Source organism: Postia placenta, assembly GCF_002117355.1.
Source record: "Postia placenta MAD-698-R-SB12 unplaced genomic scaffold POSPLAscaffold_5, whole genome shotgun sequence".
NCBI lineage: Eukaryota > Fungi > Basidiomycota > Agaricomycetes > Polyporales > Adustoporiaceae > Rhodonia > Rhodonia placenta.
The window spans coordinates 2,325,674-2,353,666 of record NW_020169836.1 but is presented as its reverse complement, the minus strand read 5'-3'; the positions used below and the strand labels follow the sequence as shown (position 1 = coordinate 2,353,666).

The 27,993-nt window shown below is 52.8% G+C and overlaps 9 protein-coding genes across 9 annotated transcripts; 3 read left to right on the top strand and 6 right to left on the bottom strand.

Moving 5' to 3' along the window:
- Positions 1-352: 352 nt before the first annotated feature.
- POSPLADRAFT_1065790 (hypothetical protein) lies at positions 353-4,529 on the bottom strand (the record flags this gene model as incomplete). The annotated part of the gene is made up of 10 exons (XM_024481996.1): positions 353-516; positions 582-830; positions 900-1,007; positions 1,417-2,377; positions 2,431-2,578; positions 2,628-3,330; positions 3,384-3,647; positions 3,704-4,221; positions 4,291-4,412; positions 4,480-4,529. The coding sequence occupies 10 exons, from the start codon at positions 4,527-4,529 to the stop codon at positions 439-441; spliced, it is 3,201 nt and encodes a 1,066-aa protein (XP_024340534.1). The 3' UTR covers positions 353-438.
- Positions 4,530-4,883: 354 nt separating this feature from the next.
- Positions 4,884-6,221, top strand: POSPLADRAFT_1045958 (hypothetical protein; the record flags this gene model as incomplete). Its single annotated transcript, XM_024478913.1, has 2 exons — positions 4,884-5,498; positions 5,556-6,221. The coding sequence occupies 2 exons, from the start codon at positions 4,884-4,886 to the stop codon at positions 6,219-6,221; spliced, it is 1,281 nt and encodes a 426-aa protein (XP_024340533.1).
- Positions 6,222-6,745: 524 nt separating this feature from the next.
- On the bottom strand, positions 6,746-8,453 carry POSPLADRAFT_1055818 (hypothetical protein; the record flags this gene model as incomplete). Its single annotated transcript, XM_024480689.1, has 9 exons — positions 6,746-6,779; positions 6,839-6,940; positions 7,000-7,155; positions 7,218-7,345; positions 7,391-7,764; positions 7,825-7,984; positions 8,103-8,218; positions 8,275-8,348; positions 8,398-8,453. 9 exons carry the CDS (start codon positions 8,451-8,453, stop codon positions 6,746-6,748), a joined length of 1,200 nt encoding a protein of 399 aa, XP_024340532.1.
- A 415-nt stretch (positions 8,454-8,868) lies between these two features.
- POSPLADRAFT_1140123 (hypothetical protein) lies at positions 8,869-9,977 on the top strand (the record flags this gene model as incomplete). Its single annotated transcript, XM_024485132.1, has 5 exons — positions 8,869-9,332; positions 9,400-9,421; positions 9,501-9,613; positions 9,666-9,796; positions 9,844-9,977. 5 exons carry the CDS (start codon positions 8,869-8,871, stop codon positions 9,975-9,977), a joined length of 864 nt encoding a protein of 287 aa, XP_024340531.1.
- Positions 9,978-11,441: 1,464 nt separating this feature from the next.
- Positions 11,442-14,269, bottom strand: POSPLADRAFT_1169154 (hypothetical protein). Its single transcript, XM_024488045.1, has 12 exons — positions 14,044-14,269; positions 13,944-13,992; positions 13,800-13,895; positions 13,666-13,750; positions 13,516-13,612; positions 13,071-13,457; positions 12,634-13,017; positions 12,420-12,579; positions 11,905-12,366; positions 11,833-11,844; positions 11,728-11,779; positions 11,442-11,675 (listed from the first exon to the last, which is right to left on the bottom strand). Exons 1-12 carry the CDS (start codon positions 14,071-14,073, stop codon positions 11,600-11,602), a joined length of 1,890 nt encoding a protein of 629 aa, XP_024340530.1. The 5' UTR covers positions 14,074-14,269; the 3' UTR covers positions 11,442-11,599.
- Positions 14,270-14,342: 73 nt separating this feature from the next.
- On the bottom strand, positions 14,343-16,373 carry POSPLADRAFT_1180605 (hypothetical protein). The gene is made up of 9 exons (XM_024488770.1): positions 16,262-16,373; positions 15,982-16,201; positions 15,651-15,932; positions 15,347-15,588; positions 15,087-15,293; positions 14,851-15,028; positions 14,666-14,793; positions 14,561-14,603; positions 14,343-14,508 (listed from the first exon to the last, which is right to left on the bottom strand). Exons 1-9 carry the CDS (start codon positions 16,348-16,350, stop codon positions 14,452-14,454), a joined length of 1,446 nt encoding a protein of 481 aa, XP_024340529.1. The 5' UTR covers positions 16,351-16,373; the 3' UTR covers positions 14,343-14,451.
- A 908-nt stretch (positions 16,374-17,281) lies between these two features.
- Positions 17,282-19,649, top strand: POSPLADRAFT_1045952 (hypothetical protein; the record flags this gene model as incomplete). Its single annotated transcript, XM_024478912.1, has 12 exons — positions 17,282-17,318; positions 17,396-17,581; positions 17,635-17,779; positions 17,831-17,988; positions 18,047-18,183; positions 18,410-18,500; positions 18,634-18,737; positions 18,789-18,906; positions 19,187-19,232; positions 19,285-19,421; positions 19,479-19,520; positions 19,585-19,649. 12 exons carry the CDS (start codon positions 17,282-17,284, stop codon positions 19,647-19,649), a joined length of 1,266 nt encoding a protein of 421 aa, XP_024340528.1.
- Positions 19,650-19,969: 320 nt separating this feature from the next.
- Positions 19,970-21,929, bottom strand: POSPLADRAFT_1045951 (hypothetical protein; the record flags this gene model as incomplete). The annotated part of the gene is made up of 3 exons (XM_024478911.1): positions 19,970-20,254; positions 20,322-20,947; positions 21,044-21,929. 3 exons carry the CDS (start codon positions 21,927-21,929, stop codon positions 19,970-19,972), a joined length of 1,797 nt encoding a protein of 598 aa, XP_024340527.1.
- A 1,151-nt stretch (positions 21,930-23,080) lies between these two features.
- Positions 23,081-25,239, bottom strand: POSPLADRAFT_1180600 (hypothetical protein). Its single transcript, XM_024488769.1, has 9 exons — positions 25,174-25,239; positions 25,079-25,117; positions 24,881-25,023; positions 24,755-24,824; positions 24,456-24,702; positions 24,228-24,393; positions 23,828-24,172; positions 23,647-23,762; positions 23,081-23,590 (listed from the first exon to the last, which is right to left on the bottom strand). The coding sequence occupies exons 1-9, from the start codon at positions 25,203-25,205 to the stop codon at positions 23,321-23,323; spliced, it is 1,428 nt and encodes a 475-aa protein (XP_024340526.1). The 5' UTR covers positions 25,206-25,239; the 3' UTR covers positions 23,081-23,320.
- Between the last annotated feature and the right edge of the window lie 2,754 nt (positions 25,240-27,993).

Sequence of the window (27,993 nt, the reverse complement as noted above, 5' to 3'; positions counted from 1 at the left end):
GGACATACACGTATGAAGAAAAGCCTGTTCAGCAATCATGCTCGCGCATAGCTAAGCCTCGATGCAAGTGCGCAGAGAGTCCATTCGAATGCGCAGAGGTTTGGTTCCACATCAACACCTTCCACAGATTCACATCGAGACTATCCCAATGGCTGCCATGACTGTTCAGCATGAACTTTCACAGCCGAGATCATAGTATTTCTGACCTACTATATTGATTTGCGTCATGAAAATCTACTTTTACTAGTAGATGGGTTCAGGTACGGTCAGAGTGAGATACCGCGCACCTACCAATGCTAGTCTGCTTATTGTGACCGATTTCTCTGACCCATCATACATCATACAGAGGTATGAGATTGCTCCAATGACCCATTATATTCTACAAGAGATCAGTACAAACAACCGAGGCTCACAGATCCTGTCAATAACAATAGCGTCCTACTGGTCTTCCGTGGCCGTGGCGTTACCGCTCGCTTCTCCCCCTCGTGGCTTGTCATTGCCTGCTGATGTTTGATGCTAAATACAAAGAGAACGTAGCGATTAAGAAGAAATAGCACCAAGACCGCTCGTTGACCACATACCTGGCGCAGCTTGGCGAGATGTATCTTCAGTGTCTCGGCATAGTTTTCGAAGCCGAGCGTGACCATGCCGTATAGGATATCCTCCCCGCCAATCGTCTTGCGCTTTTCCATCTGGCACTTCTCTGCCGCCTCGGACGTGATGAAGCTGATGAACTCCGATACGCACTCCTGCACGCACTCCTTTGCCTCCTTGGAGATCTTGGCCGTCCCCGGCACCGCGGCCTTCATGATGCGCGAGACATTCGCAATCTGCGCAGCAGCAACGCGCGCGTAAACATAAGGGTGTCAGAGTGCACGGCGGATGAGAGGGTGACGCACGGGGAGGAAACGATCTTGCTCGCGATACTCGCCGACCTCCTGGTCTGTGATTGGTGCAGGCTCCGGAGCCTCTCCCGCCGGCGCGGGAACCACGCCTGAGCCGTCATCCTGAGGTGCGATGTTCAGCGGGGCGAAGTCCGACATGTATCACCGCTTGTTTCTAAGCTCAAGTGTTTCTAAGTTCAAGTGACGTTCGACAGCAGGCAAGACGTCGATTTTGTAGCTGGCGAATTGTGCATTCAGAATTATGGCGCGCCTGAGAACGATGCTGGGGACTGAGGAGTCCGTACGGTGCACGTGACGCCATGGGTCGCGAGACGCGAGTGTGCCGATCGATTGCGCATAGGTATACTTCAGAGCAAATAAACGAATTACATTTTGACTGCTGTACATACGAGCTGAGCTCATTATAAATGTCGCTTGTGATGCAGTAATGATGAGTGGTGTGGCGTGAGCGGGGGTGCGTTGAGAAATTGGTCCAATTCACGCTATGGGTTCAGTTGACGAGACCTTTAACACTTCCCTTCACCCAAACGTTGTCGAGCTCCAGCGAGCCTACGCCACTTAGATGTTTGTTTTTCTTCCATGTTTCAACCAGGGTCTTTGCCTCGACTGGCGGAACACCGTCACGAGTACCGACCGTGACGTGCAACCTGTTTTGCACTTCAAACGGCAGCTTCAAGATGAAGTCCAAGCCCTTCTCATCCTGATGTGAATCGTCCGTCGATACTGCAAAGTCGGCCACAGTTGCTGCCATGACCCTATCGTTCCACACAATATTTGACAACCGGAAGCTGAACAGAGGCGGGTTTGAGTGCAGATGTAGCTCCTTGCACCGCTCCCACAACACCGTTTCTCCAGGGAGCGCCTTTTGATGCACAAGTGTAATGTGTGGTCTGGGCGCGACACGTTTCTGCGCCTTGAGGTTCTCCCAGAACGCCTTGCCGCCTCCTGGGACGTCTGCCTCCGCGAAACGCTTGCCGAGTACGTCCTGTAGATCCACCTCCGCTAGGATCGCGTAGTACCGCACAGCCTGTTTCTTCGCCTTCGCGCTGTCAGCCTTGTTGGCTTTCGTGCTCGGAGCGTACCCCCGCGCAATCGCCAGTGCCTCGCCCACCTTCTCCTGGTCCGGACGGGGCACGCCGAGGATACGCACGCACGCGTCCACCGCACGCGTGAGGGCGTCCTCAAGGGTCTCCTCCCAGTCCATTTCGACAGCGACGTCGACCTCCTCGTCGGCGAGCTCCTCAGCTTGGTTCATGAACTGCCAGATGACATCCTCGTGCGACTTGGCGAGCGGATCGCCGTGCAGCGACTGGTGGTTCTCGCCGCGCTGAAGCACGCGATCGCCGCAGATGCGGTGGATCGTCGACAGTGGCTGATCGAAGGACCAATTGAGCGCCATGAGCCGCACAGGCGGTTTGAAGGTGCGCACGGCTTCGCGGAGCTGCTGGCGATGTTGTATCAGGTGGTTGTTTCTGGTGGACAATTGTCAGAGCACGAGGAGGCAAATTATGGAATGGCCACGGACTTATCGGCAATTACTACGTCGTTTGTCTTGAGAGCGTTCACTACGTTCTTGATGAAAATAGGAGCGGCCTTCTTAGCTTTGATATCGTCGCTCTGGATATGGCCAAATCCAAAGAGGTGGCTGAGTGCAACGGCGATGGAGGTTTTGCCTTGAAGAACAGTGAGCCATAGGCCGTACGCTACGAGATGACGACTTACCAACACCGGGCACAGCGATGGGCGCTATGATGGTCTTGCCGAATTTCTCGCCCTCCCGGATCAAGCCTCTCTCTGCCGGCAGTTCGTCTTGACGCTTAACGGCTTTGCTCCCCTCCTCGCTCCGCAGCCAATTCAAGAACCGCTCTCGCGTCGCGATGATGCCCTTGCCGTGCGTGTACGTCGCGAACTGCTCCCGGTCGCGCTTGATCTCGCCGATCACCCAGTTGATGTACACACGCGTCTCGGGACGGCGCAGCTTACTCTTGGGCACATTGCCCATGCTCGGGCCTTTCGAAAGTAGCGTCTTGGTCACCTCCCGCCAGTCGCGGTACATCATGTACGGCTCGTCGAACTTGACCTTGAAGAAGAACGACGAGCCCGCACGATACGGCGACGCGGCCGCGGGCTGGCCGCCCTTTGTCGGCGGGTCGACTACGCGAGTACGCACGACGAAGCCCTCGAGCGCTTCTCCGTTCCACTTGCCCGTGCGCCCGATCGCCTCCGTAAACTCGCGCACCTGCGGGACCGTATCGAGCACTGTCGACAGCGTCTGGATGAAGCCCCACTCCTTCGCGAACGCATCGACGACGGGCTGATCCATCGTCTTAAACTGCCGCGTGCACTTATTCAGCCCGTGCAGGTGCAGCCCTGTCTTTTCCGGGCCATAGGGGAGGACGTGCTCCTCGAACGAGTCGTCGCAAAGCTGTCATTGACATTGGTTAAAAGGAACCGTGGTAAGTATTTATTGATGCTCACCTCTGCCACTGCGGTCCAGTTCTTCTCCCAGAGCGTGGCTGCAAGCTGTTCTTCGGTCTTTCCAGCGTCCAACAAGTGCTTGCGGAGCCACCGCTCGCCGAACTGCGCGTGACTCTTGTATTCAGCGTTATTTGAGGGGCCGAGTGCATGTTTCGAGGTGATGAGTAGTTTGTCGGGGGTCAGTGCTGCAATGAATATGATACAACCGTTCGATTTCAGGGTGAGAATGTACGGAGCACCGGTGTGCGATTCCAGAGACGCCCACTAATAATGGACTTCGACCATCAGTATCTTGCTGCACCAGGTCTGGATAGACTTACGGTAGTCCAGGGAACCTCGCCTATGTTGAAGAATTTATCGTACCCTCGAGCCACAATCCGGTGTTTCACGCGGTCATTAGTCTGGACATCTTGAGTGAACAGACCCCGAGCAAGCGTCGGGAACGGCGATGGCACGTCGTAATACTTGAACTCATTCATCTTCCAGCTGCGCACATTGATATTCGGGTCGGCAGGGGCAGTATACTCGGTCGACCGCACGAGCTTGGGATTTTTCTTAGAGAGCGCGAGTAACTCATCGATGAGCTCTGAATCCTTTTCGGAGCCATGTTTCGAGATAGACAGCTTTTCGAGCTCTGCGGCAGGCTCGCTAGTCGGTAATGCCGCCATTGGTGATGTCTTTAGTGTCGATGAAGGCCGCTTGATAATGCGCCGGCCGATTTGAAAAGAATACACCCCCAGAGGCAGATGTCTGCTGAATTTGAAGAACGACACCTTGGCTCGTAGTGCAATTCGCAAGATAATGACAGGGTTCAAGCTACTGGACCCACGAAGACTACCTGCGATACTGTGAAATGAACATATAAATTCTCAAACAAGCTTCCCTGGTATTTGAACTAAACACTAACCCGTCTTGCCCGTTCCGTTCTGAGATCTGCTAAAGACACTAGGGGTCCTCGGCGATGTTTCCCTGTATACGACAGGCTTGCACTGGAGGTTGGGGTGAGAGAAATGATGTGAGGTGTGATTGCTACATATTATACGTAAGTAGGCCTGTGCTCTTCGCGGCGTTCGCGCCGATTCCAGTCATGACGTACGTGTGCGTGAGAACCCGTCTGATATTTTCCGCGTGCAGTTTTGGCAACATCCTTGCCTAATATGGTGACTGTTCAAGTACCCTTCACGACGCCATGTACACAAAACTTCCTCCTTATTTCACGTAAGCTGCCAGTGCCAAATATTGCAGATATGTTGGTAGGATGCTTTGTTCCTGGCTCCCCTACATACTTCTTTGGGGTAAATTGACAGGTTTACCCTATATGGGTTGCATACGCACATGATATTCCTGTTAGCCCCGCAAGCGCGAAGTGCTCACCAGACTGAACTCGCCGGCTTTGCCTAGTCCCTCTAACACCGGTCAATAGCTAGCGGACTGTGCTCTTATTCACGCGCCATCTGGAGCAGGTTTTATTTCGAGTATCAGGGCACGACACGGTTGAGGATGGCGAGCGTCCACTTCTCATGGTCCGACAGTCTGCAGGCGGCGTTCTCGTCTTGTCTTTTCTGCTTCAAGTCCTCCGAATCTGACCAGGATGATCTCGACAACTCACGACCTCGTAATGCCCTGATAAACACTGCCCCGCCACCGCGTGCACGCCCCGACGAGCTCGAGGGGCTGCTTGCGGACTCCGACTCTGCTGACGCCGAGACCATGTCTTTGCACTCAAATATTGGCGACGAGCGGCGGCGTAGGAAGCGACGCCGCCCGCGCAGGGGTATAAGACTCTTCGGCTACGACCTCTTTGGCCGCTCTCCGATCCAGTTGCCAGAGTCGGACGACGAGGATCCACATAGCCGAGGTGTGCGCCGCTCACGCACAATCTCATCATCCACGTCCCTCGATTCGGATGCTGCGCCCATTGATCCATCCACCCTCGACGAGACGTACGTTGCCCGTCTGGCGGCGGCAACGGCGGCTGCAGAGGAAGAGCAGCGACGCGCGAAGGAGGAGCGGCGGCGTCTGCGCAAGGAGAGGAAGGAGCTGAAGAAGATGGCGCTGGCCATGGCCATGGGTATGCACGCCACCGCAAATCAAGAGCAGTTTGAAGGTATCCCGGTGAGCTCCTCTATATTTCTCAGCTTCCCTAGTATTCAGTCTGCATCTGGCTGGCAGGGGAGCGGGCCTAATGCCGTCTCCGAGCTAGGGTCAGGGTCAGGATCTGCCACAAGCTCGCCCTTCGTCGATGACTTCGGGCCGTTCATGCAAAGCCAAACCGTGGCTGCGCTGGACGACGACGACGCAGACGCAGACGGTGCCGATTTTGGCGCTGAATCTTACGCGCGCCGCCCAACGCAAGGTGGTTCTTCTGGGGGCATCGGGTCAGATTCGCGATCCCGCACCTCCGGCTCCGGGTCGCGTTCGCGTGCAGGCTCGGTCCAATACAGCCAGCATCATCTCTCGCAGGGCCAGCAATCGTCTGCAGACCCCGCACAGAAGCAACGGAAGCGGCGATTGACGCGCTCGAAGTCCCTGTCCTCGAAGCAGTCCGAGTCGACGTCGGACCCCACCTCGCAGTCCATCTCTCTACCGTCGCCCCCCGCGGACCGGGCGGCATTCGCGCAGCCTGATGTGGCCAGCCTGAGCGTGCACCATGAGGAGAATGAGTTTGAGGGCTTCCAGGGCGGAACGCTAGACCTCGCGCTCGAGCATGCGAACGCAAAGCAGGACGCAAAGGCGACCAACGCGGGTGCTCAGGACTTCCCCAGCGTTGGTTTACGGGGCGTGCAGCGGACCAAAAGCGATATGGGAGTGTTCTTGGCAAGGCGGGGGGATGAGTGAGTTATGAGTCATATTCGGGCTGGAAGTTGGAGATGCCCAGGGACGATCTTTACGACAACTTCTTGGATACGGGTGGATGTACAGCAGATATTCATTAATCTTTTGGTCGGTATCTTGAATGCAGATTCGACATCGATTTTCGCAACTCTGATAACTCATGAATCGACCACATAAACAAGGCTTTCCCCGTGTGTATTGCAATCTACGGTCCTTGAACATGGTATGCAGACTCAATCCTGCAGCTCACATGGCAGGAAATTCAAGCTAGAACATCTCATCGCACATTATGAGAAGTACGGAAAAGTAAATGAATAATCCGCAAAATCGACAACAGTCAGCCTCAAGCATTGACCGGCACCCATCATCTCCACCTCGCGGTAAGTCTTCTCCCTAATGTCAGACTCAAAGCAGGACACCTGACTACACACATATCAGAGGCTCCAAGAGTGTCCGTGCCCGCTTCGCCTGTCGCAACAGCCCTCTGTGGGACATGCCGGGAGAGTGCTTCCACAACAATTGTCGTCTCAGTCATTGGCCTCATCGCTCGAATCGAGTAAGCTATCACGCAGTAGTACACATAAGCACAAAACCTGGCAATGTCCAAACACTTGACTGACCTATATTGCTTCATGAGCGAGCACTCGCCACCATTCTCAAGGTCGATGCTGTACAAGTAGAAATAGCCTTCTGATGATATGACCATAACTTGCGGCATGGTCCTAGGTAAGTCGGCATCAGAGGGATAACATGACTTGAGACGCAATCACGCTGCACTCACCCACTCAGGGCGACTGCACATCGCGCGCCGCTCGTTGGTAGCCGCAGGAATGCAAAGTCTCGTGAAGGTTCCCACATCTCTGTCAACGTATTCGGTAGGTATCCCCCTACCGATGATGTGATGTTCTTCGTAAGATGTAGCGATCTTCGACGCAGGCTTGATCTCAGCGCGCGATAAGCATGAGCGATATGGTAAAAGTAAACATGAAAATGACTCACGACACGCTCCCGTTCTTCTTGTTATCGACATATGCGTCGTATCCGCCCTCCAATCCCTGTGTCCCATCCCCACTATCCACCGACTCTGATGGACTCGACGGCGTCTTCAAGGCTGTTGCTCCCTTTTGCTGCCCAAGCTTGAATATATGCACTGTGTCGTGCGCCGAGCTTACCGCGAGCAGCGTCGATACAAGGTTGAAATTCATCGAGTGTATGCGCGCCTCCCGCGTGCCACGGCGGAACTGGTACAACTTCTCTGCGCCAGGAATGCTCCATACGCGAATAACCGTGCCCTTGTCCGACGCGGTCGCGAGCAACGTGCCCGTTGAGTTGATCGAGAGGAAGGAGATAGGCGCCTTGTGCGCCTGGATGACATTCGCAACGGTGAGCGAACGGGTTGAGAATAGTAGCACGTCACCGGTTTGCTGTGTTGACGTGGATGGAGCTGCGGGCTGTGCGCCGGGTTGAGTCTGGGTATTAGGCGACGGAACAGGAGAGGGGTAGGCAAGATAGGAGTTTTCGGAGGAAGGTGAGAGCGCGACGATGGCTATATGCGACGCGATAGCAGTGTAAGATGTTCATCTCTGCTTGGGGTATAATCACTCACCGTCTGGGTTTGGCGTCGTCTCTATAACATGCATGAGCCGCATATTAGAGATGTCGTAAATGTAGATCTCGACCTCGAGCACGATGACGAGCGTCTTGCGATTGAGCTTAACGGCAAGTATTGAAGAGGGGAACAACAGTTCGCAGATCATGGATTGCCGCTGCAAGAGGACATGGAACGCTTAGCACACAGGAGTACTGAAGGCTGCGCTACGCATGAGACTCCGCGCAGATCCTAGCCCCATGATGGTACGGCAGATGGCTTGGGGATGGACATACCTTCGTATTCACAATTTGCAGCTTCCGAGGACTTGAGTGTGGGTGGTCGGCCGCACCAACCAACGCGATGAGCGAGGTGCAGAATAGCATCTCCACGATCCCCCTCGCGCCGTCATCTGCACAACATCTTGTCAACCGCTCCGTACACCACTGCGCCCTGCGGCATACGCACTCTTGGTATACACCCGCCCAAACGGGTCGCAGTTGGTTATGCTGTAGCCTTTCCGAGTCCCGACGGAGATGCACCTGCGAAACTGAGCGACTTGGAGACGCGCCACGGCGACGGGCAACTCACGTAAAGTCCTGGTTGAAGTTGGCGAATAGCATGTTCGAGTTCACGCGTTCCGCCATGGCGGACAAGCACTAATTATTGGCGGAGAGCTGCAGGCCTGCATTCAGCATCGGCTCAGCGTGCGGGGGGCGAGCGTGTCACAGATGCGTAACAGCCGGTATGTAGGTGGTGTGACAAGTATTGCAGGCGCCATGTCGGGAGTTGCTCAGCTACAGCCCCAGGCGCGTGCGACTTGTTTTGTCGCGGGACTCAATCGGGAAACGCAACGTTGTCGTGGACATCCTCCTCGCGTCTGCCGCACGCTCGCGCAACAACAATCGTAGCAATAGTGAGAGTGAGCGGCAATAATACCCTGCGACATAATTCTATCTGACCGCACACGCAGATCAAGAGCGTCACTGGCGGTGAGTTGCGCTTCAGGTATATGGGCGCCGTAGTAAACATTGCGCCAGGCCTGTCGCTTGTTGTAGTACCATGGAAGACCCTCTTTTCGTTGACCTGCGAGAGCAGGAAGATCTCGAAGTCCAACGCATCCGAGAAGATTTCTCCCAGAGAGCGCAAGCTGCTCGCGACACACGCGCTCTCATAATATCGGTCTACCGAGCTGTTTGGGGAGACTTCTACAGGGACGAGGCTGACGCTTGCCTGTCCCGTATTAACGAGCTCGCAACACCCTTTCCTACCTGGCCGCTCTCGAGCAGTGGCGATTTATCCGCCAATGCCTTTGGCGAAGTAGAAGATGGCATGATCCTCGGCGAAGTGGATCATGACGAAGATTCATACATCATCTCTGACTTTGAGGAAGCGGTCAGGGCAGATGTCATCTGTACTGACTACGCTGCTTCCGCATTTGCAGCACACGCGAAGTATGAAGCATGTACTCCGGCAACACGGAGCATCAAGACAGACGACCGGTCGCATGTGTTGCAGTTTGTACAGTATGCGGGCGAACAGGATTTTGATGACCGAGCATATATTTCAGAATTTGCTTGTCTGGCCTGGCAGCATGGATGGTCAGACACCGATGGTGAGTGTTGTGCCTATGCCTATCAGGGTCTAGTTGAATTGCATGCTTATCATGTTCAGTTGCACTGATTGCGATGCAGGCGGTGGAACATCTCCGTACATTATCATTGTCCCATGAGACAATTGATGGATATGCAATTCTTCCACCACTGAAGTGGAAAGATGAGGGGCTTCTTCGAAGAATGAGGCAGAGGTCTGCTGTTCACTTCATTCACAGTGCTTGCATGACTGATATTTATATATAGAGACATGTGGTTTACAACTTCATACATGCCACCAAAACACTTGCAATTGGGTTTGTTGAAGCATGTCAATGAGATTGTAGATGTATTCTGCCCTAGCCTCAATTGTATAGAAGCACTTTGCATGACTCACAGTATGTTAACCTACATTCACACTAGATCCTGCTAACCATATTCTTAGAGGAGCCTTCTGTTGCATTTGGGAAGAAATCACCCAAAATCAGCAATTCTGATTTAAGATGGCAGAACAAACAGCCTTGTGGCCAATATTGCTATCTTATTCATTTGGATGCCACTATGGTAACTATTGCTTAAAGTATGATGCAGTCTGTTTACATGCTTACTAGTACATTATTGCTGTAGGACCTTGACCTTCCAGATGTTGACATTCAGACAGACATGATGCAGGACATTTGGCATTTACTGCCTGATGAATTGCCTTGTGTCATAGCCAAAATTACCAGGCTTTCCTGTGTTCAGGCGAGTCACACTATTTTTCTGCAATATTACCATATTAATATAAAAACAGGTTTATCTTCTGAGGTGTCAGCTGTTCCCTGAAAATGACACAAACAGAACAGAAAGGCATGAAAATACTGCAAATATGAGACTTCAATTTTGTATGTTTTCCACAACTATTGAAGGGTTTATACTGATGCAAATTCAGGGGATGATGATCAGTATCAACAACGTGATAAATATGCACCGTAAGTTTTTTTTAAATGGTTCATATTGTTGAATGACAGTAATGATTGTAACTTTACTAGAGCTGACTTCTGTCATCATTCTGGACCCTGTGACAAGTGGGCCAAAGAATGCCCATGCTACCAGAAGATGATTCATTGCAGGAAGGGATGTCACTGTGGCCCCAAATGTGTGTGCAGTATCTCCACACAGAAATGAACTTATTGATCAAAATGGAGCAGGCAAACTTCACTTCAAGGGATGTAGATGCAAGAATGGTAAATGCCAGCAAAATACATGCCTTTGCATGAAGTATAACAGGGAATGTGACCCTGAGTTATGTAAGCCTCACACTAAGCAAGAGAGAAGGTATGAATATACCAAAACCTTTTTTTTTTTTTTTCATTTTCATGAGTGTATTCAGAAGGACAGCTGAGGCACATATCAAACACAAATGCACTAATATGAAGATCCAAATTGAAATGTTTCCTGTATGATTTAATATATGCTGATTGGATTCTTATAATGACAATTGATTGGATTACAGAAACTCATGGTGAAGTCAGGCATGCATGGTCTAGGTGTTTTTGCTGCAGAAAATATAAGAAAAGGTGTTTGCATAGGAGGTAAGAAGAATGTATTTCTAACATTGTATATCTGCTCATTAAATTCTACAGAGTATGTTGCTGAACTGTTTCCAATTGAAACATATAACCATACTCTTCTCAGGTTTGTTGTTTCACCATAACAGATGGTATTGCTGAGCACAAATTGAAACAGCAAGCATGTAGGGTTGAATTACAGCTTTGCTCTGAATCAAGTGGAAACCCTTGATGCTGCATATGTTGGTAATGTTACCAGGTACATCAATCATGCTTCCGACAACACAGCAAATATCCATGCAATGGGTAAAGTCTAGTTTCACTCACAATGACATTAGATGAATTAATCACTCTCCCATCACCTTTTCAGTGAAATGGGTGCATGGAGAACATCGCATTGGGTTTTACACTGGTAGGCACCTATCCACATACATGAAATTCTCATTGACCCTTGTTGTATAGCAAAAACTATCAAACAAGGGAGGGAGCTTTTCTTTGACTATGGCAATGAATACTGGCTACATGAAACAGCTGGAGACAAACACTATAAAACATCATTAGTCAATGTCCCAACTTCATCATGATCCTACTCATCCCTTAGATGATGATATGTATAAATAGCGTGCTTAGTATTACAGAAGATCATTCAGATCATCGACTCCAACCGGCTTGAATCAACAGGTTGTTCGTCGCCCGCTCCGCCGGCGGAGGCATGTTGTCCCTTTCACTGAATGATTGAGAGTGAGGGAGAGATCATCTGAAGAGAATGTCGAACTCACAGGTAGAAGCTCTTGATAAGCGACTCGACCTCTTCGGCGGACATCTTAATATCTGCAGCGAACATGAAGTGAGCATCGGCACCTAGGTTCATAATCTGTACTTACACTTCTTCGGGTCTGAATGTCGTGAACAAAGTGTATCAGCCGCTTATCTCTCAAATACGATTGGGCACTCACTCTTGCTGAAATCTTTGCCCATGTTCCGCTGGATAAAGCGCTGCAGGGACGGGACAACTAGCTTGACCGCTTCATCCGCGACCGTTTCCCGACTCTCGTCATCGTCATGGAGCACGCGAGCGAGCGTGTGCCGCTCAGCGACCTCCTCGAACAAGTCGAAGAAGCGCGTGAACTTCTCCTTCGTTGCGCTCTTGCTCTTGTCCTTGTCTTCAGCGAGTGTCTGTAGCAGCGGCGAGAAGTTGGAATCGAAGTACGCTGCCTTAGCTGTGCGGAAATTCGATTGGAGCATGTTCTTGCTAGGGTCCGACAGTAGTGCGGGGATTTCAGGGGATCTTGGCTTGAGTATGAGGCGCGTGAGAAGATAGGAGATATTGTTGAGCAAGAAGATGGAGCCAAACGCTGGCCGTCGGTTTGTTCTGCCTAGCGTCTGGAGAGTATTCACAATCATGCTAACAGCGTCGACTGTTGCTATGTGAGATACATCGTTAACTGCCGCAGAAAGACAGTCGACTCACATGTGAAATGCTCCAGAATCGTCCTATCGTCGATATCGTCTCTTTTTGCCTTCCCAACTTGCGCGCCTTCGCCCATTTTCCAGTTTCCGTCACCAAGCGACTTCAACATAGACGCTGCGGCTTCTCGTACATCGGGGAGGCGCTCGAGGTATTCAACGGTCTAATCTCAAGGAAGTATCAGACGGCGTCCTTTCGTTAATATGTTGTTACTCACCGACATGGTCACGCTGACCACGCCTGTGCTGAGCTCTCCCTGACTGCTTGATGCAGCAATCTTGATATCTGCGAGAAACTCGGGGAAGCTCCTCTGGCAGGATGCCCGGATAGCTTGCAGCATGTCTTTCAGATCGTTGCTGTCTTTGCGACTTGATCTGTTCACCATAATGTCCTCCCACTGCTCCTGATACTCCAGGAGACATGAGTACGCCGAGAGCGCCAAGATCGTATATTTGTGGAGGGAGCGTTTGATCAACGCGCTGAGCGACGAGAACGTAGACGAGAAGAGAGACGTGAGTGGGGTGATTAGCGTAGTGTACGTCGAGGCGATAAAAGACGGTGCGGTCAACGGAGCAAGTTCATTTAGTACAGCGTACTCGTCCTGTCATTATGTGGGCGTCAGCACTAGTTGTATGCACACAATTTGATACGAACCTCAGCCACATTGAGCATATTCTGAATAAACCTGCCAAATTCCTCTCCAGAATTGACCGCGTCAATCGTCCCGGCGCGTTCAACAGCACGTTTGCCGTACACCTCGAGACATTTCTTGACCCATGCGCCGCGCATGTCTCCGTATCCTTTCTGTGCTTCTTTAAGTGCGGACTGTATTGCAGGCGCAGCAGGGTGAGACGGATGCGTTCGCGGCAGTGGGAGCGTGCGCAAAAAATCGACGATAGGCCGGAGGGCAGCAATCATGGCCGGGTCGAAAGGTATCAGCTCGAAGTCTGGTCCATTGATAGGGGTCCCGGATGAAGCCTCTGCTACGAGTTCGGTGTAACGCTGAAGAACCTTCTTCGCACCAGTCTCGACTAGCCGGGCCTGTAAAATGTGCAATTGGTCACTTTAATGCAGCTACAAACGTGGCGGTATGCCTTACCGTATCACGCGCACCAGTGTCGCCCATGCCAAACGCGATGGTGGCATTCATTCGTTGCACGACTTCGATGTACTCATGCAGCTGTCCCGGCTGTGGGCTATGCATACACTCCGTCTGAGGTTAGATACGACTAGAGTCGTGTAAACATACCCGCGAAGGACAAGTGCCTCTTCCGCAGCAATTCCTTCCTGATAGCTGGCAATCTCATCTATCTTCCCCAATGCGCTCTCGATATCTGTATGGGTAATTAATAACCGGAGATCCCATAGGCCACTACACCTTACTTCGAGCGCGCCTCGTCAGCAACTGTGTCGAGTTGTACAGCGGTAGTATAGACTTCTCAAGCTTGACCAGCCGGGTATCGAAGCTGGATAGTATGGCTGTGAAAGTCTGATTCGTAGACCCAGCAATCATAAAACGGGACCTACTGGTCATACGTTGTGAGATCTGGCGTGTCTTGTTTAGATTCTGCTCTAGCTGCGACACGTTCAGGACGACGTATTTACTATTGAGTTGCAGCTATCATACCAGCTCAATCTCTGCGGTCTCGTCGTCCATAGTGTCCTTGGAATAAGGGGTCGCGTAGGTTTCGGTTAACCAATAACCTAAAGCAATGGTCTTGAGAAGGACGCTCCTAAACCCAGGGCACTGCGAGAGTCAATATCATGAAAGTGTACAAATAGACAACGCGAAAGACGACAGGGATGCGGTTGATTGAAGAGATATGATATATACACAGGTGACAGCAGAGTTCGGTAACAGGAGAGGCTTGACGCTCATGCTATGGGCGCTCACTGATCGGTCTCTTGCGATCACGCGGTAACAGTCCAGTGACAATAGTTGTTTTGTGTAGAAGAATACAACATTCGTTTAAACCCAATGATACACAGCAATCATACAGCTTCTCATTGATACAGCAATGCGCATTATACTTGTTCAAGCGTTCTGGGAGATCGCGCCAACTTCGTAAAGGTAAGTGCCCAACAACTTGGTCTGCAAGGATAAGGTGAATATCGGAGCACTGAAAACTGACACTGCCGCTTACCCCCTCGATGTAGTTGGACTTGTCGAGCTTCTCATTGGTTGAGCTGCAAGTGTGAAACAGTCCAGTCAGCGCGCCAGAACCTTTTCATATGCGAATGCTACTCACTGAGCGCCATCGTCACCGCGTCCCATGGGCAGCAGCAGGACGTTTACACCCAGACTCTCGGCGAATGTAAGGGTGACAGGGATGGACCCACCCTCACGGGTATAGTCGGGCGCCCTGCCATAAACGGCCTAAAAATACATTGGCGTCTGCGAAGAAAGAGTAAATGCATAAAAATGTCAGCGCACCTCCGTGGCTTTCTTCGCCGCCTCGAAGCTCCAGTGCTTGTGATCAGCCATCCATGGCTTCCCGCCGTGCAAGTTCTCGACGGTCATCTTGTTCTTGGTGTTCAGCTTCCCGAACTCGAATTCGAGGTACTTCTGCACGAGCGGCTCGATCTGCTCAGGAGTCTGCGGAGGAACAAGACTAATATATTGTACAGGCCGTTTAGTAAGCGCGGCGTAGACATGAGCCACTGGCTTACCGGATGCTGAATTTTCCAGATACAGAAGCCGGGATGACGGTCTTCGCGCCCGCACCGTAGAAGGCGCCCTCAATCCCATGAAGGGAAAGAGAAGGGTAACGCATGCGACCCATGAGGACCTTGGCCTTATCCGAGGAGACAGCAATGGATGCACCCGCTGCATCCTCGATGTCCTCGATGCTATAATCGAGCTTGTCGTACATCTCGCTGTTGCAACAATGAGCAACGACAAGCACCTGGGTAACATTCAGCGGACTCACAGTTCCTCCTTAGTCGGAGGAGGGACCATCTCCGCGACACCAGGGACCAAAATTGTACCGTCCGACTTCACGAGCTTACTCATAACCGTGATGAGGTCAGTCATGGGCTCGAACACGGTGCCACCAAATACACCAGAGTGCAGATCGCGGGCGGGTCCGCTGACAGTGACCTTGAAGTACGCCAGCCCACGCAGACCGTATGTCAAGCAGGGTGTGCGACTGTTGAGCCAGTAGTTGTCCGACTAGACAAACAGGTTTTCAACCGGGCCGCACGAGACAGCAGTCAAGGATGGCAAGAACTGACGATGCAAACGCAGTCGACGCCCGCGAACCAGCCGTCCTTACCCTTAGCTGCTTCGGATTTAATGAGGTCGTCCAGGCCCTCGCTGCCGCTTTCCTCCATCCCTTCGAAGCAGAAGCGCAGGTTCACGGGCAGATCGAGTCCAAGAGCCTTGTGTGCCTCCAAGACATTCAGCCAGCCCATAATCGGCCCCTTGTCGTCAGTCGACCCGCGGCCAATCAGGCGGCCATCGTCGCCCTCGACGAGCGTGAACGGGTCGGTGTCCCATCCATCGCTTTTGTTCGCCTGCGACCGTCGATCAGATCGAGCGCGGGGTTCGCTGATCACGACTTACGGGCTGCACATCATAGTGGCCGTAGATGAGCACGGTCTTCTTGTTCGGACTGTCACCTATCTTGCCCAGGATCGCAGGTGGTAGTTGGTACTCCTGTCCGTCCATCGTGTGCTTGCCGAGGTCTACTTGCTTTGTTTTCACGCCAAGGGTATTGAGCTGGCCCTCGAGCCAGGAGCCCATCCTGAAGACCTCCTTGCGGCGCGGTCCCTCACCACTTACACTGTGACATTGAGTGAGCATAGAGGACCTGCGACGCGTGAGACTCGATCAACTAGAGTACCTGGGGATGGCTACCGCCTCCGCAAGCCTCTTTATGAAGCTATCGGCATGCTCGTCAATGTACGTAGTGAACTTGGTTGGCGCGGGCATTCTGGTGTAAGGATGGGTGAAGGAGGCAAGCTAAATCATGCGAGACCTCCCGCTACATTTCGGCTACATCCGAGCTAAGATAAAACTCCGACCAATTAGGGCTCCCCATACTCAGCTGGCCCAAAACACCTCGAACAACGAAGCCCGGATTCGAGCCTAATTAGTCGAGGAAAGTCTTGCGTACGCATACATCTTGCCCGGTGCTCGTACAATCGAAGAATGCAGCAAGATCAATGATAGCAAGCGCCCGGCGGGACAGAAATGGCAGGTCCTGTAGAAGCGATCGTTCTCGCGTCGTGGTTATCGAGTTGGCTTTGTTGACGCACTTGCGCGGTATTCTAGATTCGTATCCGCTCTTCTCGTATCGCGGAAAAGGTGAGAATGTACGATACCACCACCCTTCAGAAACCAGAGTCTCAAATCACTTAGCGTTAACTTCGACTTTTCGACTCGTTCAAGTCACTGAGGAGTTTATCCCCATTCTCTTTAGGTATTTCTCATGTTCCGTCTATCGTGAGGCCGCAAATCATACTGTCGCATAGCTCTCCCCATAATATCCGAATTGCGGTGTAGCGTAGCCTGTTACTCCGAGTCGTAGCCTCGTGGTCTCGAGTCCGTTATATCAAGTAAGTTGTCTACAATTTTCATATATTCATACAAGTTGGTACTATCTCGTAGGCCATCTACAAAATGACGAGTCCACTGCCACCTGTCATCGACCCCCTTCGTTCAGACGCTCTGGGGCAGACATCGCGACTTGTTCGCTCGGTTTACCGGGAAGTTTGGCAGGAATTCTATCGATGGGATGCTGCATATGCGCGAAGTCGTCTTGATTCCTTTGCCATAAGACATATCCCAGACGACGCCTTAGCCGTCTCAACCTTCATAGCTGACCGAAGAGATCCGCTTTTTGACGGAGAACATAAATTCAATGACGCAGTGGCTGTGTGCCCACCTACTGATGACTCGTATACAGTCTATGACTTCTGTCAGGATAGCGATCGCACTACCAGCCAATGGAGTGTCATCGCGAATACCCAACAAGTGGATGCCTTTGTGTCGTGCGAAGCCTTCGAAGCTTGTGCGCCCCTGTCTTGCAATGTCTTCCATGGTGATGATCCGGAAGACATGACATTCGTCCCTTTCGCCGATGATCCCGCATTCAATGTGCAGGATCACCTTGAAGAATACAAAACTTTCTCTTGGCAATCTGCGCATGAAGATTCTGATCGTATGTAGCGTACTTCTCTAGTTCGAATGATGGTATACTGACATGATATATAGTGAATACTATCTTGATGGAAACAGCCAGGCGTTTGTGGGACAAATATGGTGTCACTATAGAACATGTGGACGAAACAGGAGTGCTGCCCAGGCCTTTGAAGACCTATCTCGGGGTTTCAGGCGCTATTTCTGCAAGCTTACAGAGGTAGAGTACTCCTATATTGTTGTATCTCCTCCTTCACTGGTTGTGCTGTAGGGATTCACTGAACTGGCCGGGATCTTCTCACAGTTCTGTGAGCACGCTGCCGGACATCTTGCCATCGCAAAGGGATGACCTGCGGGCCCGTCTGCAAGACCATCTTAACTTGTTTTGCCCAAATCTCAACTGCATACAGGCGTCTTGTTTTACTCACAGTGCGTCGCTTTAACTCTGCATTAGACATTCGTTATGAAACTCCGGACATGTGCATAGATGCCGACCCGGTCAAGTTGGATCTGCAAAGTGGACAGTTCAGACATGTTCCTTCTCGCCCAAGGGGGAGACCACGAAAACAGACCCACGAATCATGTGGCTCTAATTGCGAGAGCACACATGCGAGCGTGACTGCTGTAAGTCTTGATATATAGTAGGAAAGTCGGTTTGATATAAACCATGGTGTTTTGTAGGAGGACGTCTCATGGCCCGCGGCAGATGCGGAGGTATTACGTGTAACTCTACATGTACTTCCTACCGCCACATCGTGCGAGTTGGCTGCAATCTGCCGGCGCCCGTGCTTCGAGGTATTTATGGATTATACTTTGTTCGTTTGCCGGGGTGGTGAAGCTGTGATTATAGGTCGCCGCTATGCGGAATGTCGTAGGAGTCGCGCCGCTGGAGGATCAGCGAAATGGGAAGGCGAGGATGTCTGCGCTCCAACTCAAATTCGGTCGGTGATTCGGTGTTGAGTGCACGATTGTAGAACTGATCATACGCACTGTAGCCGACCACTCATCGTCGAAGTTCACTCCGTGCGTACCCAAAGCTATCTTGTTCACACACTATCTGATACATTGTTGCAGTAGCGATCCTTGCGTACACGAGGGTCCATGCACCGAGGAGACACGATGCGCTTGCTTCCTCAACAAAGCACATTGTACAAGGAACTGCCGCTGCGACAAGCGTTGTGCGTGTCTACGCGAGCTGTCAGTATCCGGTTGATTGACGCTTTATACAGGTCAAAGGCGCTGGAAGGGGTGTACCTGCAACAAGAAAGGCTGTCTCCCAAGTTACTGTCCTTGTCGCAGTTCGAACAGGGAGTGCGACCCTGAGCTGTGCGCGTCGTGCACCCGAAGGTACGCAATTCAAAATGACAATCTCCTGTTCTTACCCATCTGCTAGTCGGGCTAGCTGTAGGAATTCCCAGCTGCAAAGAGGATGCCAAAAGGCAATTTCTGCAATACAATCTAATCATCTGCTGCTGACGAGCATCTCTAGGGCCTCGAAGTAAAGAAAGGGAAACACGGCCTAGGGGTCTTCTTGAAGGAGGCGGCCGAAGAAGGCGATCTCATCACAGGTCCTCCGCGCACAATACTTTTGCATTCGCAGACGTGGAACTCACTCTACCATGCACAGAATATGTTGGCGAGCTCATATATGAGCCCACGTTCGACTCGCGCGGGTGAGTTTTCAAATACACGATTTCTGAAATGCCCGTGCTGACGGCTATGTAGCCAGCTTTCAGAACATCGCGGGCGTAGCTATGTTTACGGCCTGAATGGTTCGCTGAATATCGATAGCACGTACGCGGGAAACGAGGCGCGATTCATCAACCACGCTCCTGCAAACACGGCCAATTGTCAAGTGGGCAGTATGTATTTTGTCTACACTAGTGGCCACCAGCTGAAATGGTCCCATCGCCATGCAGTTTTCCTGGTGAATGGCGATCATCGTATAGGGATCTATGCAAGTGAGTGTATCTTCAAGCTTACTCGCAGTGACACAGTTCATGCGCCTGCATCTTTTGCGCTCAGAAAGGACCCTCGTAACAGGGACTGAACTGTTTCTCGATTATGGGCCTGAGTTCCCCATCAAGTAACTCACGGTTATTATCATTTTGTACGTTGTCTCCATCGAGCAATTAAAACAATACGCCTCCACACTCTCGCTCGATGTATCTCGACATCTTGCTTCTGTCGCATACATAATCTTGTAACTTCCGGACTTTCAGCGTGCCTGCTTTGTGTTGCCCGGTCATAACAACGTTGATGTTTGCGATGCCCATCTCCAACAAGTGATAGAAATGTATGCATATACATGTCTCAGGTGCGTTATTTTCCAGTTACAAGCCTTGATATCCAGATCCGTACAACATAGTCCTGGGTATACTAGAGTGTCTTGCCCTCCGCGCATTTCCCTCTACGTCTTGACCCGTCTAACCTCATATCGGACCTTGTCTCCGTCCCGCAAGAGCACGACAACTCTACCAGAGCCCTCCTCCCAGTGATCTAGGCGCCGCAGCTTCGTGCACTTCCACGCGAGCAGCGACGCTATCTCGTCATTCCGGCGCATGCGGCTGCGCTCGGACAACGTAAGCGGCACGGACAGCGTGGCACCGCTGCCTTGCGCGACTTCGTAGAAGAAGCGCACTCCGTGGAACGTCGTGAGTTGCGGCAGCTGCGCGAGGATGGCGGCCCACTCTGCCTGCATCCAACCATCATGGTCAGCAGGTCTGTGGCTATACAGCACGCCTCACAAATGTACAACTTACTACGTTCGTCGTGGTGGCCGACGCCGGCTTCGCTGCATGTGCCGACGTGGTCCGCCGGCCCACGTCTAGCCAGGTGAGCTGCGGCGCACTCTCCGCGAGCTGCCGGATGTCATCCATGTCGGTCCAGCCCGCGAGCTCGATCCGCCGCACGCTCTTCCCGTATTGCTTGAGCGCATACAAGAACGACGTGTCGCGCATCGATCCACTTAGGCGCATACCGCCAATCACGTCGAGGGGCCGCCCGTCCAGGCCACCTGGGCATGCGAGAAGCGCGCCTGCGATGTCGCGACCACAACGGAGCTCACGCAGGCGCGGTATACAGCCAGGCGGGAACACATACGGAGACCCTGCACCGAATGCGACGTCCAAGTACAGGACCTCGAGCTGCGGGTGTGCGAGGAGGAAGCCCATCGTGGCGTCGAAGCCTGCCTGCGGCGAGCAGCGGAGGTTGGTCAAGGCAAGTGTGCGCAGGTTCGGCCAGCGTCCGCACAGTAGAAAGTCATCTAAGATGGGGCTGGAGAAGCCCGGGCCGCGGCGAGACGTGTAGTCGATTTTCAGGGACTGTCGGTGCCCGCGTAAGCAAAACATCTGGACGCTCGCGGGCGCGATAGCAGCAGATGCATCACCTCAAGGACAGGGCAATTCGCAAGCATTGCAGAAATACGCGACATGTCCGGGTTTTTGTTCAACGCGTAGGTGTGTTTGGTTGTCTGCATACTCACGGCCCGCAATGCAGGAAACTATCGCATTGTTAACACAGATCGTCGAGACCTGCTCAAAATCAGGGCTTACGACTACTTGGCGTTTCTTGCGCGCGGCGCTACTCTCATCATCATTATCGGGTGAGAACACCAGATTGTCGTTAACAGTGACCTGCTGCAGAGTCTGGCATTTCATCAGAATCGGCCAGAGTGATTCGACCGAGATAGGCAAATGGGAGCACGACCAGGTGAACGAGACCAGCGCCGTCATCCTTGCCAATGCAGCGGCAAGGTAGCGCTCCTGCTTCGCGTGCATCTCTAGCTCGTCGTCCGAGGATTCCAAGTCAGTGTCCGATGTCTCGATGTCGCAGGGGATAGTCTCGGGCTCCGTGCTTCGCTCGTCCAGCACCTCGAGCTGGCGCACATTGCGCGCAAGCCCCCGCCGTACGATCAGGTGGTTCCACACCCTCAGCGAGCTGACCTTGCACTTGATGATGCGGTAGTCGTAGTGCCGCGGGAAGACGACCGAGTACATGCGGCGGCACGTGAGCGCGAGCGCGAGAAGATCGCGCTTGTCGTCGACGCAGAACGCGACTGCGTCGAGAATCTCCGTCGGCAGACGCGTCAACGCGCGACGCGCGGGCGCAGGCCCGACGAACGGCTCCACGATCGCAAGGAGGCGCATCACGAGTGCGTGTTCCTCCACGGTGAGGCGCAGCTGGCGCGTCGGGAGCGCGGCGAGGACGGTGCGCATCGCATTGAGCGCGGTGAACGGGTCCGTGCGGTCATACGAGAGTGGATTTAGCTCTACGGGCGCGAGCGGCTTCCGGGCAAGGCGGCCGTGGCTCGGAAACGCGCCCTTCGACTTGCCTTTCGAACTTGACGGGGCAATACGCGCTGGAGGCATGGCTAACGTGCGGGAGCGCAGAGCTGGGAGTCAGTCCAGCGACCGCAGCACCAGACAGCGCCGTGCGCGGGGCCGAGAGATGCCCATGACTCCTGAGATTTCGAATCTGTACGATATGGGTTAGCGCATAGAATCATGCATGCCGATGATTAGTATAGAGGCGCTATCAGCACGCACCGGCAATGACGAGGGATGACCAGAGTAATAACAGTAACACTCACCGAGTGTTACTACTTTGACTAAAAGTTGGAGCAAAATAGTAACAGTCGGAAATGTTGGAGCAAATGAGTAACAGTCAGAGTTGTACTTGGCAGGGTGATATGTCATTGAGGCTGGCTACCGTAAATCTGTGATACATCCATTGACTGCAGCTACTGTTCCCAATCCGGACATGTCCCTTTTTGGCAGTTAGGTTCGGTTAAGTTAGATTAAGTTACATTAGGTTCGGTTAAGTTAGGTTAGGTTAGGTTGAGTTAGGTTAGGTTCGGTTAGGTTCGGTTAGGTTAGGTTAGGTTTAGGTGGTATATCTTGAAAGAACTTTGTACTACTAGACATTGCAAATGACCCGGGACCTGTAGCAGAAATAAAGAAGAATCTTATTATGTCACAATGTTAGATGTATGGGCTACTATCGCTGTGCAAAGCACGTCAAAGCGCGCCAGTAGCGCACCATATTACTGCACGTGACCAATGACGATCGTTACTATTTACACTCGACGGAGTGTTACTATCACCCCCTCGAGTGTTACTGTTACTGCTTTAGTATATACTCGGCAATGACCTCAAAGATATTGTTCACACTTATGTATCATAGATCGGCCGGAGTAAACATTTGATCGTTCCTGTGTGTGTGGGGAGAACACGAGTATATACCAAAGTAGTAGTAGTAACGTTCAAGGGGGTGACTTACTCTATTTGCAGACAGTCATACATATTATATGTATCGGAGCATAAGCGCCTGCGCGGCGTGCCAGTACTTGGCAGAGTAGTAGCTGAACAACTCTGACTGTTACTATTTTGCTGCGACATTTAGTCAAAGTAGTAACACTCGGCGAGTACTACTGTTATTACTCTGGCCATCCCTCCAATCGCATACTGACCTTTCGCTATACAAGACCAACTCAAGGCGGCTTTCCTGAGCTCTAGGTAATCGAGTCCTAGTGATCTTCGCGATTCACGCGCACATTATATCGCAATTATACTCGAATTGTTCTCTAGTAATCACACCCAGCGAGACCCATCCCAAAAGCCCGGAATTGTATCATACACTGGCGCCAGCACAACGTCAGCGGTGTTCGTGAGCGCAGGTCCGTGAAATGCGGTGTCAAGAAGCCATAAAGAGCACCTTCGTGGCAGAGAGAAACCCCAAAGAGTCCATTACGTCGCGTCGCTCATGCCTTGACCTCCGTCTCGGCCACGATGTCATCCCTCTCCTTATCAATCGACCCAACCTCGCCCTCGGTCGCGCCACCCTGCTCCATAGCAGCGTGCTGCACGTCTTCGGCGTATATCATCTGCTCGTCGCCGTAGTTCGTTTCCTTGATCGTCCGGATCACGAGGAACGCGAGCGGGAACGAGGCCAGCATCATGATCCAGCTCGCGAGCAGCTCGTTCAGGAACGGCGTCTCCACCGCATCCATGCCGAAGCTCCCTGCGGCACCCTACAAAGGCGGACGTCAGACTGTGCCACAATCGAAGGGAGAGGCTCGCCACTTACGGCGCTCTGCAAGGCCTTGTACAGACCCGCGAACCGCGCAAGCGTGAAGGGGTCGTTCGTGAGCGCGCTCATGATCCAGTACGCGAGCGCCTGGTAGCACGCGTCGCCAAAGTAGTCTGCAGCCCCGCCGGTGGTTAGCAACTGGCCCTCGATGCACACGGTCACGGCCACGGCCACTCACAGAAGAAGTACAGCGGGGCCTTCGCGCGGTAATCCGCGTCCTTGTAGTTGATGTATGGCAGTTCCTTCGCCCTCGCGCGGTCGAACGACGCTTGCCACCCGAGGCCACACGCCCACACCGCGATCGTGATGAAAGTGACGACACCGAGGCCGAGGTAGCCACGCGTGCGTCGCTTCAGCCACTTAATGTCGAGCACAAGGTAGCCGATCATGAGAGCACCGACGATCGCACCGGCGCCTTCGAGAACCGCATTCAACGCGCGGGTCGGCGCGTCGAATCGTGCAGTGTTGATGGCACCCTGATATGCATAGAAATAATTCGATGCAAAGAACATGGGGAGCAACGCTGCAGACGCGTCAGTTCTGCCACTGGTGCCGGCAAGTGAGACAACTGGACATACCAAGGAGACGTCGGTCCTTGAGCACGCGCCACATGCCGATGATCTCTTCGTGCGGCTTGGAGGCAGCTTGCAGCTTCACGAGTGTTCCATCGCCACGGACGACGAGGTTCGGAGGCAAGACAAGGAACGCTGATGCGACACCGACGAATATGATGACCAGGAACGCCTGTGAGTCAACGAAGAACGGTCAGTGACCCCATCAAGAAACGAACGTCCAAAACTGCGCACAATGTACGTTGAAGTGGAAACCGAGCTGAGACCGCCGCTCTTGATGTTGATCGCGAGGGCAATGATAGCACCGATGAGCGAACCAAATTGAAAGATTGCCCAGAAGACAGAGAACGCCTTGCCCTTGTCTTTCTCGAGCGGGTAGCTCATCATGATGGCACCTTGTGCAGACCATAGTAGCGCAGCGGTGACACCCAGGATGGCACCCGCCAGAATGAGGAACCAGGATGTACCCTGTGTCTGGTAGCTGGGGGAAACATGAGGGGGCGCACAGGGGATGCAGGGAATGATGTGCGCACCACCAGAGCGCACCGACGTAGAGAGCGTAGCCGAGTGTGCCGAGGAAGAGCGTTAGGCGAGGACCGAGCACTGGCGGACAGCGTGTGAACCATTCGGGTGCAGGTGCCAGCGAAGTTGATACACACCATTTGCAATGCCACCGCTGACCAGACCCGTGACGGCAAACATGGCATAGAGCACGCTGTTCGCTGTGTCTGAGAGCGAAACGTCTTCGAGACCTCCTGCGCCTAAGTTAGAGACGGCGCTGAACATGCCCACTGTCGCGAAACTGCGCGGCGGTCAACACAACACGACAAAAATACAAGCAGGGTGAAAATGCTCACCAGGTAATGCCGACAAGCACCACCTGCGTCATGGGCGTCCTGCGCGGTGAGGAATGGTCAGCATGGCGCGGACTGCAAGGTGCACACAGACGTACGTGTAAAACGCGGGCCATTTCCACTGTGCCATGCTGGCGAAGTGACTGCAGTACAGGGGGAGGTTGTAGCGGGCTCTGAGCACTGGCAGCAGGCGCAGGAAGCATGGCTCGAGGACAGCTTATAACGGATTTGGGCCCTCCGCGTGTGGAAAGAGCGATAAGCTGGGAGATCTGGAGTGCCCGATGGTCCCTCGGCGCGTGATGGCATCTGTAGGCTAACGTTGGAGAGAGGATAATGATGTGCCCCTGGAGCGGGGATATATGCACCGCGACCCATGCCGCTTGCCGCCGTCGTGACATAGCTCTGCCTGTTGCTGGCGGTCTGTAATTCCACCTGCTCACATGAGTGCACCGTATGGACAGCCATGCCGCGAGGCCCGTGTCGCAAAGACTCACGCGGACACCTATTTCCGTTCGCGATAGCGGTGACAGCCAAGACGCGTCCATGGTTGACCGAACAACATTAAGAGCCCAAGAAGCCCAGAGGCCGAACTCGGGCGTGGCTGTCATCTTTGGCGCGGGATCCACCCCGACGAGTGTCACTGCATAAAATATTACGGTCGTCCCGTCAAAGTGTGCGAACAGGCAGTCCCGAGCGCCTACCTACCTGGGGACCATATGGCCGCACACCTATCTTGTCCACAGGAACGCATCGCTCCGCGAATTCTTATCCACACGGGCGACGCAGTACGCTGCTGAACTATCAGCATGCTCTTGCTGAACACTGCGAGCATCATATCGTACGCGATTTACGTACTAGTGGACTACGCCCATAATACTCTTAAGATTGCCACTTTGAATATCACAGAGGGTCGAAACGGCTTCTCACACATTGTCAGATAAGACTGGAAGTGCCAAAGTGAGCCTTGCTTGCTTAATACCCTCATCAACAGACTTCACAGCGGTCTATCAGCGGTCATGTCGTTGAGTGCCGATGATGGGTGATACATACTCCGCGTTTTCTATGTTGAGATGACGCTTTCATCGATTCATGCAATGTTGTATAGCTCGTGGCGTCCAGAAGTGATGAGGGCGGAACTCACGCATCGTCGAAGCATGAAGGGAAAAAACGAAGTACTGTGATTTATTAGTGCACTGTCAATGTAACGGTGCCGGTTTCAAGATCCGCTCGGCCGGAAGCCGAATTCTTGCCCAGAGTCCGCGGCGGTCCACAGACTCCGCTCGAGTCCATTGTGGCATCGCGTTCTTGGGCATAACAGATCGCTTGAAAGAAAAGATTCCTCAATCATTCATGTGGGTTCTCTTATTGAAGGTGAAAGAACGCATATAAAAATATAGCCTGTACCGGACTCCACAATTCTGATGGTAGTGGAGCGCTTGGTTATTGCCATAGGCCGTCTGCCACCAAAACATAAATGTTAGAAGGCAAGTTTCAGTCTCGATGCCAGCACAGCTTCTGTCAAATGCATGCAAACGTGGCGACACACCATAGCAGCAGTTGGACCTCCGCGCGCTAACACCAACTATGAATATATGAAGCTTGAAGTGGCACGATCTGTTCGAGCTGGGAGCGGGAGCGCTGCTTGAAGCCCAAAAACGGCAGGCAAATAACTAAAGCGGGAATTTCGCGTTGTTTCTCACCCACTCACTACAGTGGTCTCGTGCTCTCCCCGGGAACAGAGTCGCATCTATCGCAGCAGGCCTGTGTCAAACGCTCGGCGTATCTGGCGACGTGGCCACAATTCATGTCTGCGCGCTCCCAGAGTGCTCTGCCTGAGCGACCCATATGAAGGGATCTAGGCCTCGAACTGACTCGCTGTCGCTGCTTGCAGCCAGTGGAATGTTGGACTGACAGTCATGGGCCCCAGTCCACTCCGTTCTATGAAATCTTCATCACACCTATCTACCCCCTGTCATGTTTCATATCGCGGCCCGTATTGTGCCACTGTACTGTCGCTCGAAAAATGCTGAGTGGCCGCCTCGGGCGCAGCCCAAGCCCGGATACACACTGCAAACAGCTCGTGCGGCCGTGCCTGAGATCGCCCACCCACCGAGATCGACTCTGTGCCTGGGGCGCACCTCAAGTTGGAGGCTATCGCCTCTCCACAGCTGCAGGACTCACTTGAAATACCAGAGTACTACTGCAACCGCCGTCACCGTTATCTCGCACTACGGCCTTATCTCGCCACGATGCCCATTTTGGGGCTTCTCATGTCGGATGCGTTTTGACAGCCTGATATCTCGTACCTGCCGCAGGTGAGTCTCCGCTGCATGCCGGCCCAAGGACCTATGCGCGGCTAGAACATTTGATCCGGGCATTCTGGCGTTTCACTCGTACTCAGCTTCACAGACGTCTCCGACTACAGGAATGAGATGGGAAATAAGCACTCAAAGCAGCGTTCACCGCGAGGCACACCTCGCCGGCGGCACTCGACCGTACACCATACACCAAAGGACGGGGCCAGAAGTCGAAGACCCGAAGACGAAGAGTCATTGTATGAATTGCTGCCGATGCTGCTTCCGGAACTCTAAGGTGACATGTCGACATTGAGTACTGAGTACTGATGCCTCGATCTGCCAAGTATACTTTGTTGCGTGGACAACGTTCAAACCTTGCTCTCTGGATGTTTCAAACTGATTATCGGGGCCGTTGCGCTTGCTCGACTCTGAGGCCTTGAGACCTCAAGATGCGAGAAACAGACACCGACATCTAACTCGCCGACAAGGTGAGGACCTCGGAGGTCACAAAGATGTCCTCACCGTGTGTAATACATTTTCTGCCTCCCGCAGCCACTCTGATGACTAGGCTCGCGTATCTGGATTGCCCTCTCGCTGCACGGATTGTCAATGGTAGCTGAA

What these genes read in the sequence shown, in the direction of transcription:
- POSPLADRAFT_1169154 (XM_024488045.1), bottom strand. Translation starts at nt 14,073, where the DNA reads ATGGACGACGAGACCGCAGAGATTGAGCTG. An exon ending in GCTGACGAGGCGCGCTCGAA is followed by an intron (nt 13,751 to 13,799) that starts GTAAGGTGTAGT and finishes TTACCCATACAG; the next exon opens with ATATCGAGAGCGCATTGGGG. An exon ending in GATTCTGGAGCATTTCACAT is followed by an intron (nt 12,367 to 12,419) that starts GTGAGTCGACTG and finishes ACATAGCAACAG; the next exon opens with TCGACGCTGTTAGCATGATT.
- POSPLADRAFT_1180605 (XM_024488770.1), bottom strand. Translation starts at nt 16,350, where the DNA reads ATGCCCGCGCCAACCAAGTTCACTACGTACATTGACGAGCATGCCGAT. An exon ending in GAGGCGGTAGCCATCCCCAG is followed by an intron (nt 16,202 to 16,261) that starts GTACTCTAGTTG and finishes TCAATGTCACAG; the next exon opens with TGTAAGTGGTGAGGGACCGC. An exon ending in TCTGGAAAATTCAGCATCCG is followed by an intron (nt 15,029 to 15,086) that starts GTAAGCCAGTGG and finishes ACAATATATTAG; the next exon opens with TCTTGTTCCTCCGCAGACTC.
- POSPLADRAFT_1180600 (XM_024488769.1), bottom strand. Translation starts at nt 25,205, where the DNA reads ATGGCACAGTGGAAATGGCCCGCGTTTTACAC. An exon ending in GTGCTTGTCGGCATTACCTG is followed by an intron (nt 25,024 to 25,078) that starts GTGAGCATTTTC and finishes ACCGCCGCGCAG; the next exon opens with TTTCGCGACAGTGGGCATGT. An exon ending in TTTCCACTTCAACGTACATT is followed by an intron (nt 24,394 to 24,455) that starts GTGCGCAGTTTT and finishes GTTGACTCACAG; the next exon opens with GCGTTCCTGGTCATCATATT.